At 40.2% G+C, this 14420-nt stretch overlaps 1 protein-coding gene across 1 annotated transcript in view; it reads left to right on the top strand.

Annotated features, from left to right (window-relative positions):
- The first annotated feature begins 3735 nt into the window (after nucleotides 1–3735).
- Nucleotides 3736–14420, top strand: part of RFC1 (replication factor C subunit 1) — a 39301-nt gene continuing 28616 nt past the window's right edge. Inside the window, exons 1-4 of the mRNA XM_087724815.1 lie at nucleotides 3736–3848; nucleotides 10890–11015; nucleotides 12260–12335; nucleotides 13883–13996. Coding sequence (XP_087580941.1) covers nucleotides 3846–3848; nucleotides 10890–11015; nucleotides 12260–12335; nucleotides 13883–13996 — 319 coding nt within the window. The 5' untranslated portion in view covers nucleotides 3736–3845. The remainder of the gene's footprint in view (nucleotides 3849–10889; nucleotides 11016–12259; nucleotides 12336–13882; nucleotides 13997–14420) is intronic.

The following is a 14420-nucleotide window of genomic DNA, read 5'->3' as shown; positions in this document are numbered from 1 at the left end:
TAAAAACAATGGAAAATTACAGGAAACAACTCCACAGAATTACAAACTAAAACTATCAACAGATAAGTGACAAACTTGCTTGTTCATTACTCTGTAAAATTTCATTCTAGAAAGATGGGTCTCTGCTAAAGTGGAGGTGTAAGAATGCACGTTAAAATGTCCGTCACAGATTTTATCAACATAAGAGATCCTCGCCATCAGTTCTGTCCTTTTCAAGAAAAGAGAAATACGTCATCCTGGGACAGAGATATACAATTGCTTCTCACAAGGACATGTTTTCCAGCGTGCTTGGGCGTCAGAAATTGAAGATGCTCCATCACTGGAGGTTTTTAAGAAGAGATTGGACAGTCACTTGTCTGAAATGGTATAGGGTCTCCTGTTTGATCAGAGGGTTGGACTAGGAGACCTCTAAGGTCCCTTCCGACTCTGTTCTGATTGAACAGGCAGCCTTCCACTCTGTCGTTTGAGTTGCTCTATTATTGTGGTTAAGCATCATAGGGCCTATATCAGTGCGTGCCAAAAGCCTGCACATGTCCGCATCCATAATGCAATGCCCGCGCAACAACCCCCTGCCCTCCCGCTACCTCCCGCACACCCCATCCCCCATGCGCCTGCCCCTCCAGTGCATGCACACATGTCTCTCACATCCTCCCACCCCGTGCATGTGCAGCAGAGACCTAAAAATCAGTGGGCAGCGGGAGGTGCGCGCGCATGCACAGTGGAACTGAGCTGGGGCAACAGCTTCTGTGCCCACAGAGAGGACTCTGCATGCCACCTGTGGCACGCATGCCATAGGCTCGCCATCACGGGCCTATACTATGTTGTGGGAGTTCCCTTGCTAGAAAATCTTGGGGGTCCGAGACCGAGATATTTCACACCGTCTCCAGAGTGAGAGATACAAAAGCACAAATAACCCCTCCCTTCTTTCCCCTCAACCACCCAAGGATCGAATAGCAAACTTTCCAAATGGAACCATAAATCAGATTGGCTTTCTTTATCAGGGTCAACTATAATGTCGTTATCTCCTCTCTTTCGAATATAGAAGGACTGAATCTGCTCCAGTTCCTGTTTCGCGTTGCAAAGGAGGTTAATGAATACCTTTTATAAATATGAACTGGGATCGTCTTGAACGGCAACTGGTTCTTGCCATGCTATAGCGCAACAAAGGGCAAAATCATGAAGTGTGAGTTTGGGTGAGAGATAGCTTATATCAGGGGTCGGCAACCTGCGGCTCCGGAGCCGCATGTGGCTCTTTCATCCCTCTGCTGCGGCTCCCTGTCACCAGTTGGCTCCACAATGGATAGGGCTTTCGGGTAGGACAGGTAGAGGAAAAAGGCTGGGCTAGGAGAAGACTCTATGGTGGGGGAACCTGACTTCCGGTCGTCTCCAGAACTGAGCGGGGGGCTTCCAGTTAGGACCTTTGTGGCTCTTTGAGTGTTTAAAGTTGCCGCCCCTGGCTTATACATAGGGATACAGGTAGTCTTTGACTTACAGCCATTCATTTAGTCACCATTCAAAGTTATAACGGCATTGAAAAACCGACTTATGATCATTTTTCACACTTATGACCATTTAACCATTGATCAAAATTCTGACGCTTGGCCCCTGACTCGTATTTATGACCGCTGCAGTGTCCGGGGGTCACGCATATTCCCCTTTGGCGACACTTCTCACCTAGCAAAGCCAATGGGGAAGGCAGAGTCACCTAACCACCGTCTTCCTAACAACAACTGCAATGATTCACTTTAAAAACTGTGACGAGGTAGGTCATGAAATGGGGCAAAACCCATTTAACAAATATCTTGCTTAGCAGTGCAAATTATGAGCTCAGTTGTGGTCATACGTCGAGGACTAGCAGCTTTTGGGACCACAGTTAAAACACAGTACAAAGCCACAGTGTGTGGAGTGTGTGTGTGAGAGAGAGATCTATAGTCCTTCTCTGATCTATAATGATTCACTTGATCAACCGGAGCTATCACCAGCAGAAGACCTGTCCAGCCACAAAGCAAAACATGATTTCACCCAGGAGTTTCATGTGGATGTGAACAAGAAAAGGAGAGGAGGTCAAACCCTGCAAGGCTTAAGAGAGAAATTATGCTTTGAAAAGCTAAGCTTTAACTCCTGAGAGTTGAAGTCCACCAAAGGGGCCAATATTGGACATCCCTGAGATTATCTATCTATCTATCTATCTATCTATCTATCTATCTATCTATCTATCTATCTATCTATCTATCTATCTATCATCTATCTATCTATCTATCTATCTATCATCTATCTATCTACATACATAGATATATAGATACATAGGTATACCAATTAGCTAGCTAGCTGGATGGATAGATGATACATAGAAGAATATGTGTCTGTCTGTCTACATATCTATCTATCTATCTATCTATCTTTCACATCTATATCTATTTCTATCATCTATCTCATTTATATCCCTATCTCTCAATCTATTTCTATCATCTATCTCTCTATATCATTTATCTCGTCTCACATCTATTTCTATCATCTATCATTTATCTCTATCATTTATATGTCTCTCTCCCTCTCTTTTATCTATCTCTCACATCTATTTCTATCATCTATCTCTCCCTCTTTTATCTATCTTATCTATCTTTCACATCTATTTCTAGCATCTCCATCATTTATCTCTATCTCTCACATCTATCTATTTCTATCTTTATCTCTCACATCTCTCTCTCTATCTCTCACATCTTATTTCTATCATCTATCTATCCATCCATCTATCAATCTCTCACATTTATCTCTCTATCTCTCATATCTATCACATCTTATTTCTATCATCTACCTACCTACCTACCTACCTACCTATCTCTATCAACTATCTATCTCTCACATTTATCTCTCTCTCTCACATCTTATTTCTATCATCTGTCTATCTAGCTATCATTTCTATCATCTATCTATCTCTCACATTTATCTCTCTATCTCTCATATCTCTCTATCACATCTTATTTCTATCATCTATCTATTTCTATCATCTATCCATCTCTCACATTTATCTATCTCTCACATCTTATTTCTATCTATCTATAATCTATCTATCTCTCACATTTATCTCTCTATCTCTCATATCTATCTATCTATCTTATTTTTATCATCTATCCATCTCTCACATTTATCTCTCGATCTCTCACATCTTATTTCTCTCTGTCTATATCATCTATCTCTCACGTTTATTTCTACCTTTCATATCTCTCACATCTTATTTCTATCATCTACCTATTTATTTCTATCATCTCTCTCGCGCTCTCTCGCTCTCTCATTTATCTCTCTCACACATCCACCCACCATCTCTCTCTATTAAAAATCTGGGATATGAGTTTTATCGTATAAAATATCCTCGTGGCTTCCTCATATATTGTACCTCCAGGGAACTCCGCCTGAGCGACGGTCGAAGTCCCGGTTCAAACACAGCGGCGCCATTTCGGCTGCAATACCACATCCGGCCGCACCACAACCCTCCCCCCCCCCGGCCCCAACTTCGCGGCCCTCTAGCGGCCGCCCGGAGGAACGGCAGCTTTTCCTTCGACTCCACCCTTCCCCTCCTTCATCCCACCCTGGCCCGCTTTCCTGACGGACGAGAGTCAAAGGGGGCGGGGCAGGGGGCGGGGCGGTCTGAAGTCGCGGGAGCCTCACTTTTACCTCAGCCTCGGGCCGAGGCTCCCGCGCGCGCGCTTTTTTTGTTTGTTTTGTTTTGTTTTGGCGCGGTGACGTCATCAGCGCGCGCGGGAGCCGGGCCCGTTGGCGCCAAGATGGCCGCGCCGCCGCGGGAAGCGTCGTGAAGGCAACGGCGGAGCCCCCTGTCAGGCCGGAACATGGTGAGGGAGGCCGTGGCTGGATGGCTTACTCGCCCGGGCCTGGTCCTCGGGGCCGGTCAGGGGGTCTCGGGAGCCAGGGCTGGCCGTCTTAAAAGAGGGGAAGGGGCCTCTCGTCGCACTTAACCTTCGACCGGGCTCTTATATTCCCCCCCCCCCTGAAATTTCATTTTATTCTCCCTCAGGCTCGAGCCAGGGAAGAGATTTGGGTTTCGGTCCCAGGGAATGAAAGTCAAGCCAAGCTTCCTCATATCAGTCCGTGTATCTACTTTTATCTACATTAGATGTGCTTGAGCAGGGGGTTGGGCTAGAAGACCTCTTAGGGACCCTTCCAACTGTGTTCTTCTGTATTGCCCCCCGCTTATTAAAATTAAACTTTGTATAAGTCGCTTGCTGGCTGGGGAATTCTGGAAGTTGGAAGTCCACAGGTCTTAAAAGTTATCAAGTTTTCTGTGTCCTAAAATTACAGGTAGTCCTCGACTTACGACCACACTTGAGCCCCAAAATTACCAACTGGGGAGAAGAAAGGTGGTAAAATGGGGCAAAACCCACTGAACAAATGTCTCGTTAAGTGAGACATTTGTTCAGTGGTTTTTGCCCCATTTTACCACCTTTCTTCTCCCCAGTTGTTAAGTGAATCCCTGCAGCTGATTAGTTAATAACCTGGTTGTTAAGTGAGTCTGGCTTCCCCATTGACTTTGTTTGTCAGAAGGACCCAAAAGGGTTGGAGTTGGAATTATGGTTATGGTGACAAATGATTAATTTGTAAAGATGAATTAACAACACAGTTGAAGTTAAACAAAAGATGTATAGCAATGATAGTTAACTTAAATGAACGAATGGAAGAAAGTAAAGGATTATATAAAAGAGATGAATATTGATGAAGTGGGGAAATTAGAATATATTGAAATTATGAATATGATGTATAAGATGTGACCCGGTCAAAACTCTGGCCATAAAGTATGTATGGTGGGAAAAAAAGAAAAATTGTAATAAAACTTGTTAAAATACAAAAGACCTAAAAAGGGGGATCATATGACCTCGGGACACTGCAACCATCATAAATGTGAATCAATTGTCAAGCATCTGAATTTTGATCACGTGATCATGGGGATGCTGCAATGGTCGTAAGTATGTAAAACGGTCATAAGTCACATTTTTTCACGCCGTTGTAACTTTGAACGGTCACTAAATGAACTGTTATAGATTGAGGACTGCCTATAATTTAGGACAGTGTTTTTCAACCACTGTGCCGCGGCACACTAGTGTGCCGTGACATAGTGTAAGGTGTGCCGTGGGAAAAACACCTTACATATAGTCAATATAGGCACAAAGTTAAAAATTTTTAACATTTTCTAATGGTGGTGTGCCTCGTGATTTTTTTCATGAAAAAAGTGTGCCTTTGCACAAAAAAGGTTGAAAAACGCTGATTTAGGATATCCCCCTCACAAAGTGACACCTTTCCTTTCTGCGTATATATCATAGATAGTGTCCCATTCTCCTTATTTATAAGGATAATGCATATTAGTGCTGTTCTCATTGCCTTTAGAAATATTCATCTGCTAAAATTGCATAAACACAGAGACCAAATATTTTTTATTGGAAATCAGAGCTTGTTGGAATTTCTTGCGTGGTCAATTTCAGCCGTTTGGATTTATTTAATGTCTGCAAATTGAAAGTATTTGTCAGTCGGAAGAGTCTAGCTTTTATATACTTTGCTTTTATACCAATTTATAAGGAATGATTCATTGTCTCCTTTGTCCTGTTAATTCTAAAATCACTTACCCCAAACAGTTTAGGATGAGAGCAGTTGTCCTCAATAGTCCGTGTTTTCTTCAGTTGATGTTCAGTTTAATGGATAAAAAGACATCCTGCCTTCATAGAATGGAGTGGAAATGATCACAAATGCCTTTACATTTAAAATGAGTACAACTTTATGTTTAGAAGTGGCTTGTTGTTGCTTTTGAGATGTTTGCATGAGAAAACTTGCAAACTTGGCTTGTCAAACCTCTTGTTTTTCTCTACTTATTCTCCTGGTATCAGTTAACAATAATTGTCTGGGTTCAGAAGGATGTAGGCCAAGGATACAGATTGTTATCAATACCAATAGATTAGACCTTCAATTGCATGCATTTTTAGGAGCAAGTCCTTGAGGACCCAATAGGAATGACTTTCTTGGTAAACATGGCTGTTAACATTTCTGCAGGTACAATAACTGTGTGCTGTATTAAATATAGATAGTGGTTTCACAATCTTTGTCTCTTCTGTTAGGAAGCTAGCATCTTCAAGGCAGGTTGATATTCTAAAATTTTTAGATTTTTATGATGTTTTGATATTCTAAAAATCTCAGTTTGATATGTTTTGTCCAATCTTATGCAATTGTATGTAATTAGGCGAGAAAGGATGCTCATGATGTCAACTAACTCTCTAATATAGTAGCAAACTGAGCACAGGATCAAACTTATGGTTCTGCTGTGTTAGTGACCATTTTATGTAGTGCAGAACACAAAGCATTAGTGTGCCTCTTTTGCATCTGAAAAAGATTAAACTGCAATGTAACATGCATTTTTATCCATCTTTTTAAAAATCGACCATGTAGGAAAGTGGATATTTTCTCATTGCTTTGGAATAATTATAGTTTATCTGATACCTGCAGTACTTCAATTTCCAGTGCTTTATTTTTTTTCTGTTGAGTAACAGAAATGTTGAGTATCAACATTTAGCTTTTCTCTCGGTATTTGTAGATACAGATGTATGCCAAATCACACACTTCCTGGCTTCACATCTGCACATTTCTTTAATCTTGTCTTTGTGCTCTGATAAAATTGGTAAAATCGGGAGGAAAACATTTTAGTTTCTAATGTGGGAGGAGAAAGACATCAGACCTTTTATTTTTTTCTTGCAACCTTATTTTTTTTATCTTTGCTTTCTAAAAAGAACATATGCATGCTATGTTTATATATATAAAAAGAAATTGCAAAAGCATTTCTCAAACTTCTACAGTTTCATCCAGGGCTAAGTGACCATCTGCATAAGATTGTTGTTGTTAGTTGCAAAGTTGTGTCTGACCATCGCAACCCCATGGACAACGTTCCTCCAGGCCTTCCTGTCCTCTCACATCCTCTGGAGTCCATTTAAGCTCACGTCAACTGCTTCGGTGACTCCATCCAGTCACCTATTCTCTGTCATCCCCTTCTTCTTTTGCCCTCCATCCTTCCCAGCATGAGGCTCTTCTCCAGGGAGTCCTTCCTTCTCATTAGGTGGCCAAAGTCTTTGAGTTTCCTCTTCAGGATCTGGCCTTCTAAAGAGCAGCCAGGGTTCATCTCCTCTAGGACTGACCGGTTGGATGGCCTTGCAGTCCAAGGGACTCGCAGGAGTCTTCTCCAGCACCAGAGTTCAAAGGCCTCCATTATTTGGCGCTCAGCCTTCCTTATGGTCCAACTTTCACAGCCATCCATTGCAACTGGGAAAACCATCACCTTGACTATACACACTTTTGTTGGCAGTGTGATGTCTCTGTTGCTGTCTAGATTTACCATAGCTTTCCTCCCCAGGAGCAAGCCTCTTTTAATTTCTTGGCTGCAATCCCCATCTGCAGGCATCTTGGAGCCCAGGAAAATAAAATCTGTCCCTACCTCTATTTCTTCCCGATCTATTTGCCAGGAATTGAGAGGGCAGGATGCCATGATCTTAGTTTACTTAATGTTGATTTGCAAGACAATGTAAGATAAATATATAATTGGTTATGAGGATACATTTAAAACTTTTTGTAGAATAATATAGTCTAGCACCTAAAGTAAATAAATATGACCGTTTTTTTGATCATCAGCTCAAAAGCATGTAGTTACCATAAAATGCAGTGGATAGCTAGGCACTTTAACTGAGTGGCATCAGATGCATGAATCATATTTAAGCACTTTAATATGTACATATTGATTTGGAAGTATTAGAATTATTACTCTGCCTTTGAAGTAGAATGATAACAAAGGAGGTTTTGTTTTGCTATGTGACATAGCATTCAAAGTTTGCAGAAGCCATGGAGAATAAAAATATTGACAGATTATACTTTAATATGTTGCAAGTTACATTCTGGAAATGCATATATTTGTGTTTCTGTGCAACTCTTTCCATGTCCAGAAATTTTTCACAAGGAGCTGTTGTAATATGTCTTCCTGCTTATTTGTTTTCTGGGTGAATTAATGAGTCTCTCTCTCAACCTGTGTTTTTCAATTATGAAATGAAATAGCACTCACTGTTTTACTGTTTGATTAGCTGCTTGTTTGTATAGCCCAGTCCTAATTTTGTTGAATCCAATGGAATAATTCCTCAGCAAACAAATTAGTTAAAAATAAGTAATAAGTTTCAGTAATTTTTTGTTATTAATTTAACTTTTCAAAATACAGAAATACGAAAGAACAAATACTGAATAATTATTATACGTCCAAACCAAAAAGTCCCAAAATATGTGGTGCTAATTAAATACCCTAAACATAAAATACCCTTCCTAATTAACAGAAAAAAAGATTATACAATAATTAATACCTTTACAGATTTAATTCATTTGTTAAGCTTATTAAATCTGGATTGTGCAGCAATGCTTCATGCCAGAGGTGTCAAACTCAATTTCATTGAGAGCCACATCAGGCTTGTGTTTGACCTCAAGGGGCCGGGATGGACATGGCCAGGGTGAGTACAGCCAGCTCAGTGTCACTCGTGTCAGGGCGCCTGTGGCGTCCCAAGCGCTCTGCCAGCGAAAACGGGCTCCTGAGCTCCATTTCCAGCTGCGACGGCCTCCTGCAACTCTCTGCCAGTGAAAATGGAGCTCAGGAGGGTGACCCCGAGGGAAAGGATATACCCTCAAGAGCTCTCAGAGAGAGTGCTAACAACCAGATGACTGCAAAGAAATATTATCCTTCCATTCCCCTGAATATCCAGTCTCTATTGTCAGTACATATCCCTGCCCTTGCCATCATTACACTAGAATAGAATAGAATAGAATAGAATAGAATAGAATAGAATAGAATAAGGAATGGAATAAGGAATAGAATAAGGAATGGAATGAAATGGAATAAGGAATGGAATGGAATATGGAATAGAATAGAATAAGGAATGGAATGGAATATGGAATAGCAGTAGACTATAGCAATAGCAGTAGACTTATATACCGCTTCATAGGCCTTTCAGGCCTCTCTAAGCGGTTTACAGAGAGTCAGCATATTGCCCCCAACAATCTGGGTCCTCATTTTACCCACCTCGGAAGGATGGAAGGCTGAGTCAACCCTGAGCCGGTGAGATTTGAACCGCTGACCTGCTGATCTAGCAGTAGCCTGCAGTGCTGCATTTAACCACTGCGCCACCTTGGCTCATAGAATAGAATAGAATAAGGAATGGAATGGAAAATGGAATAGAATAGAATAAGGAATGGAATGGAATATGATATGGAATAAGGAATAGAATAGAATAAGGAATGGAATATGGAATGGAATAAGGAATAGAATAGAATAAGGAATGGAATGAAATGGAATAGAATAGAATAAGGAATGGAATGGAATAAGGAATAGAACAAAATATAGAATAGAATAGAATAGAATAGAATTCTTTATTAGCCAAGTGTGATTGGACATACAAGGAATTTGTCTTTGGTGCCTATGTTCTCAGTGTACATAAAGAAAAGTAAAATAGAATACCTTCATCAAGAATCATAAGATACAACAATACAAGTCATAGGTTACTATGTCACTTATAATTCCTTCACCCTTTTTTATTATTGGTGACATTATAAGACATCTAATATCCTTTCTTTTTTACACTTTTCTGGATGGTCCAATAGATCTGAAATTTGTTTTTGAGGAACTCACTCAGAAATCATGTTCGCATTTTTTAAATATATGTACCCATTGATTTGCCAGAATTCAATATTGTTCTAATTCTTCCTTCTACAAATCAAATATAACTGATGGTAAATTTAATTTCACCTTGTGATACTTCATAAAATTGTGTTGGATTTTGTTAAAGTGTAGATAGACTCTCAAAAGTTTCTACAGCACCTAAGCCATATTCCTTACTGGTAGTTAATGCATACTTCAATTATATCAGTTTTTTTCAAGCTAACATAACTCAAACAAAAGTCATCTCTTTTAAAGCACTGATTAAAATCTGTGCGGTTAATGTATTAGTTTCTTCGCCTAGGCATTCCAAAGGAAGGTCTTCCCTGCTATTTTCAAATTTAAATTATAAAATGTATAACATCACATAAGTTGATCCTACATCAACTTACGTGATGTAGGATCAAAAATACAATTGTTTAGCAATTAATTACTAAGTGTGGCCAACAGTTTTGAAAGCAAGTAACAATGATCCCTGATTTAATATATTTGTCTTTTAAAAACTGCCAAGATTTCAAAGGTGTTATATAGTTGCTCTTCAAACAAGCTCAAATAAGAGAGAAATCATATCTTACTTCCCAAAAAAATACAAGTATTAAATGAAACCTCAATGGCATGGTTGAAAATCTGATGGGTTAAATAAAGCTGCCATCCTTGCAAAGTAAACACAACTTAGCCACATATACTCTAGGGCCTTTAACTTGCTATTTAAAAAATCTCATTAAATCCTACTTAAGATGTACATTAATTTTGATCCAAAGCTTATTTTAATCTTATTCCAAAGAGGTATTGGAAATTTAAGCATCAAATTATATCTGTTGAGATTGCACCTATACATTTGAACATAAATGGCTTACATAGTGTGTCGTCCCCCCCCTGATGTAGAGCAAAGGACTAAAAAATATTCTAACTACTGATTAAATTGCAGTTAATATTTCTAACAGAAATTGATTCAAGGGTTTGCAGTATATAGCTGAGCGTTACACTGTTTAAATTTGCTAGCAAATTATAGTGTTCTCAATAAATTGGAAAATAAAATTGAGTCCAGTTCTTAAACCACAGGCATTTATGCTTCGCGATGGGTATTGTATGCCAGGTGTACGTCCTGAAATTTTGCAGAAGATCGAATTTGATGTTGTTTTATGGCTTCCTTTACCAGGATATCCGTAAATTCTTTGGCGTTGTAACTCCAGGAAAGAAACCTGAATGTGGCATTGCGAAAAAGGAGAAACCCCAGAATAAAGAGAGGAATTCAGGGGGAACATCAACGCTAAAAGAAATCAAGGTGAGTATATAATGTTTAGTTTAAAATATGTTTAATGACGGCTTTATGATCTTTTTGCAGTGGTGTCTTTCTCTGGAGTGTTTAATTTGCCAAAACTTTCCCTGATGATTGGCTGGATCATTTTATACTTCAGAGAGATTATGCTTCATGTGTTGCTGTCCTTAAATTTATATTTTGGTTGCTTTTACTTGTTGTAAGCCAACCAGATTGGCAGCTATATCAATCAAATAAATGATTTTGTGGGTTAGTGGAAGATCAGTCAAAATAGAGTTGGAAAGGACCTTAGAGGTCTTTTAATCCAATCCCCTGCTCAAGGAGGAGACGCCTAAGCCATTTGAGACAGGTGGCTGTATGGTCTTTTCTTGAAAGCCTTCAGTGATGTAGTTTTCAAAATCAGTGATGAAGTCTGCCAAGCAGGAGACCAAGCCCCCAGAACCAAACGCTGTGCCAATTCTGAGAGGCTGGCACAAGAGCTCCTTTGATTGAGAAGAAACTGGCGTGGGGTCAAAGCTGACTTGCTGTCAGGGTAATTAAATCATGAGCCTCGAGCCAAGCTTCAAAGGAAATCCAGTTATTTATTAGGAACAACATGTCAGCAAGCACCCAAGTGCAGCCAGCTCTGACCCCACGTAATTTACGTCCCAATTATGACCCTGTTTCCCCCCCTCCCCCCAGGGTGTGTCATAAATCACATTATTATTAACAGAGCACTTTTGGGGCCTGTAGAGATCACGCCCCTCAGGCTGGTGCAGGTAACCTAGGATACAGCCTTGAGAAAGGTACGCGTGGAATGTGCTGGTTGTGGCTCTTGCCTATGGCAACTCGAGAGCAGGCCAAGGATGCTTTGCGAGTTGGCACCCCGATCCGACCGGGCTGGAGCATCCAGTAAAGCAACCTTGCACCCCGTATCTAGGGAGGATCCGCTCATGGCACCCCCACCCACCGTTTGGGTGGAGGATGGGACCAGGACCAGGGGCTGGGAAACCACCAATGGGCCTAGCATGTCCCCCAATGCCTCTATGTCCCTCACACCCATTGGTAGGCACTGGAATTGGGTGGTGGTCTCTTGGTGTTATAGGAGGAGTGCAAGACCTTTGCAAGTGGGAGACCTCTCATTACGAATACTTAGTTTAGGTTAAGGAAATGGGTCTCGTACAAGGTAAGCTTATTGATACATGCAGCATTGCATAAATGAGTTAATATTGACAGAATAGTTCTGATGAATAACGAGCCACTTTACGTAGGTGAAAAGTTTGCCTCGCGAAGAGGATTTCAAGCAAAAAAAGGCGAATAAGAAAAAGAGGATCATTTATGATTCAGGTAAGTAAGCCTTATAACTGACACTCCAGGTTTATTTTCTGTCACTACAATGATTTCTGCTTGCTAAGATTTCCCTGGGAGCGACAACTGGGGAAACTCCATAGGTTTTTTTCCCAATAATTTTCGTTCATTAATTGCATAAAATGTGTATCTAGAATTAAGGCATCCCTGGATTCAGGATTAAATCACTCCCCTCATGTGAAATTAATTGGGCAAAAGTTTTATTTAAAGCCTTCCGCAATGCCGTGCCCTTCAGATGGTTTCAGCTACAGCTTTCATCAGTGTCAACCATCACGGCCAGAAATGATGGAAAATACTGTAAAAAAAAAATTACCTGGAGGGTATCAGTTTCAAACATACCATTAACATCACTGATCTATTAGGTTCGGCTTGTTCCCCATTCACCTCCCCATTCATCTCACTGTCCTCTGTTTAACTGGCAAACGTGATCCAAGAACTCTGAATTAGTTTTTTTTTTTAAAAAAAATCTCTTGTACTTTCTGTCATTCTGAGGTTTGATTTAGGGACCTAAATCATAAATGATCGTAAATTATTTAAATCGTAAACAGTTGCTAAAGATTTTGTCCTTCTGTGTGATCTACACACTCTTAATATGTAAGATAACTCCCATAACTCTTCCCCATGGAGGATGGAGGATTATGGAAACTGACATCCAAAATATTTGGGAAGCAACAGGGTGTGTCTTCCTTGTTTAGTGTGCCTGTTGCTTCATGATACAGCATTAGGACATTCCATGAATGAGGCGGATCAGAGAAAGCCATTCTCCTGCAGTCATAAAATAGAAACATTGGAACTTTTGAAATAGGAAAACAAACATTTTTAGATATGTACCAAGTGAAGAAGTTTATGGTAGTCAGCATTTATGTTTAGACACTGAGCTTGTCGATCAGAAAGGTCAGCACTTTGGTGGTTCGAGTCCCTAGCGCTGCGTGAGTTCCCATTACTTGTCCCAGCTTCTGCCAACCTAGCAATCCGAAAGCAAGTAAAAAATGCAAGTAGAAAAATAAGCACCACCTTTGGTGGGAAGGGAAGAGCTCTTTGTGCGCCTTCGGCGTTGAGTCATGCCGGCCACATGACCACGGAGACGTCTTTGGACAGCGCTGGCTCAATCAAAGAATGAAACTTTGATTTTGAGTTTTAGATTGATAGATCTTTATAGAAATGGCTTGTTCGTATTATGAAAAAGCAAAAAGTTGGGATTTGATGTTAATGCCTTATTTTACTGCAACAGAGAGGGTCGGAAGTCAATGCTTCTTTTTCTTTTTTTTTCTTACCCTTCCTCACTTCTCTTCCTCCCCACTGCTTTTCTATTTACTTTTGTGTTTTGTATTTTATAGTACTTTACAATTCAATAACAATGTTGACAAGTGATGTAGCCTAGGCAGGGAATTTCTGGATGTTAAAGTCCAGATATCTTAATTTTACCAAGGTTTAGACCAACACTGAAATGGCCCTGGAAGGGTTTCTCGCAGAGTGTTTTTACTTGTGGATGGATACAATTAAAAAAATAATGCTGTTTAATTCAGATTCTGAAGAGGAGGCACCATCAATCAAAAAATCTAAGCCGCCAGAGAGAAAGCTTTCTCCGAATCCTGCTAAACTGCTAAAGGCGGATCCTGTGGTTTACGTTTCAGAAACAGGTAACCCACTACTAAGGTGTGAGATTTTATGTTCCGCTGGAAATAAATTGGGGGGGGGGGTGTCTTTAAATTGAAGTCATATTGTAAAATGATGGTTGAGGAAATTACATTTGTGGTATATTGCAAAGTTGCTGCAGAACTGGATTTGTGTTTGATGAATAAGTGGGCTTAGTTTTAAATGTGTATGAAGCATTATATTTGTTTAAATCACTGTATATTTAAAGAAAGGTTGTTAATAACTCTTGGAATTTCTGAGACCTTTTTGGCGGAATGTCTAGAAATTTGTGCCAGTTTCAAAACCTTTTTAAGACTGGAGGGTTTTAGAGCATAGAACAGCGATGGCAAATCTTTTTTGGCTCGCGTGCCATAAGGGGGGGAGCTCGGGAGAGTCGTGCGCGGACGTGCCACACCCATAATGCAACGC

Source organism: Thamnophis sirtalis, unplaced genomic scaffold, assembly GCF_051295495.1.
Source record: "Thamnophis sirtalis isolate CommonGarterSnake01/CBP01778 unplaced genomic scaffold, rThaSir2_p1.2 scaffold_10, whole genome shotgun sequence".
Lineage (NCBI taxonomy): Eukaryota > Metazoa > Chordata > Lepidosauria > Squamata > Natricidae > Thamnophis > Thamnophis sirtalis.
Note: the sequence above shows the minus strand (reverse complement) of the source record. Positions and strands in the feature narration are given on the sequence as shown.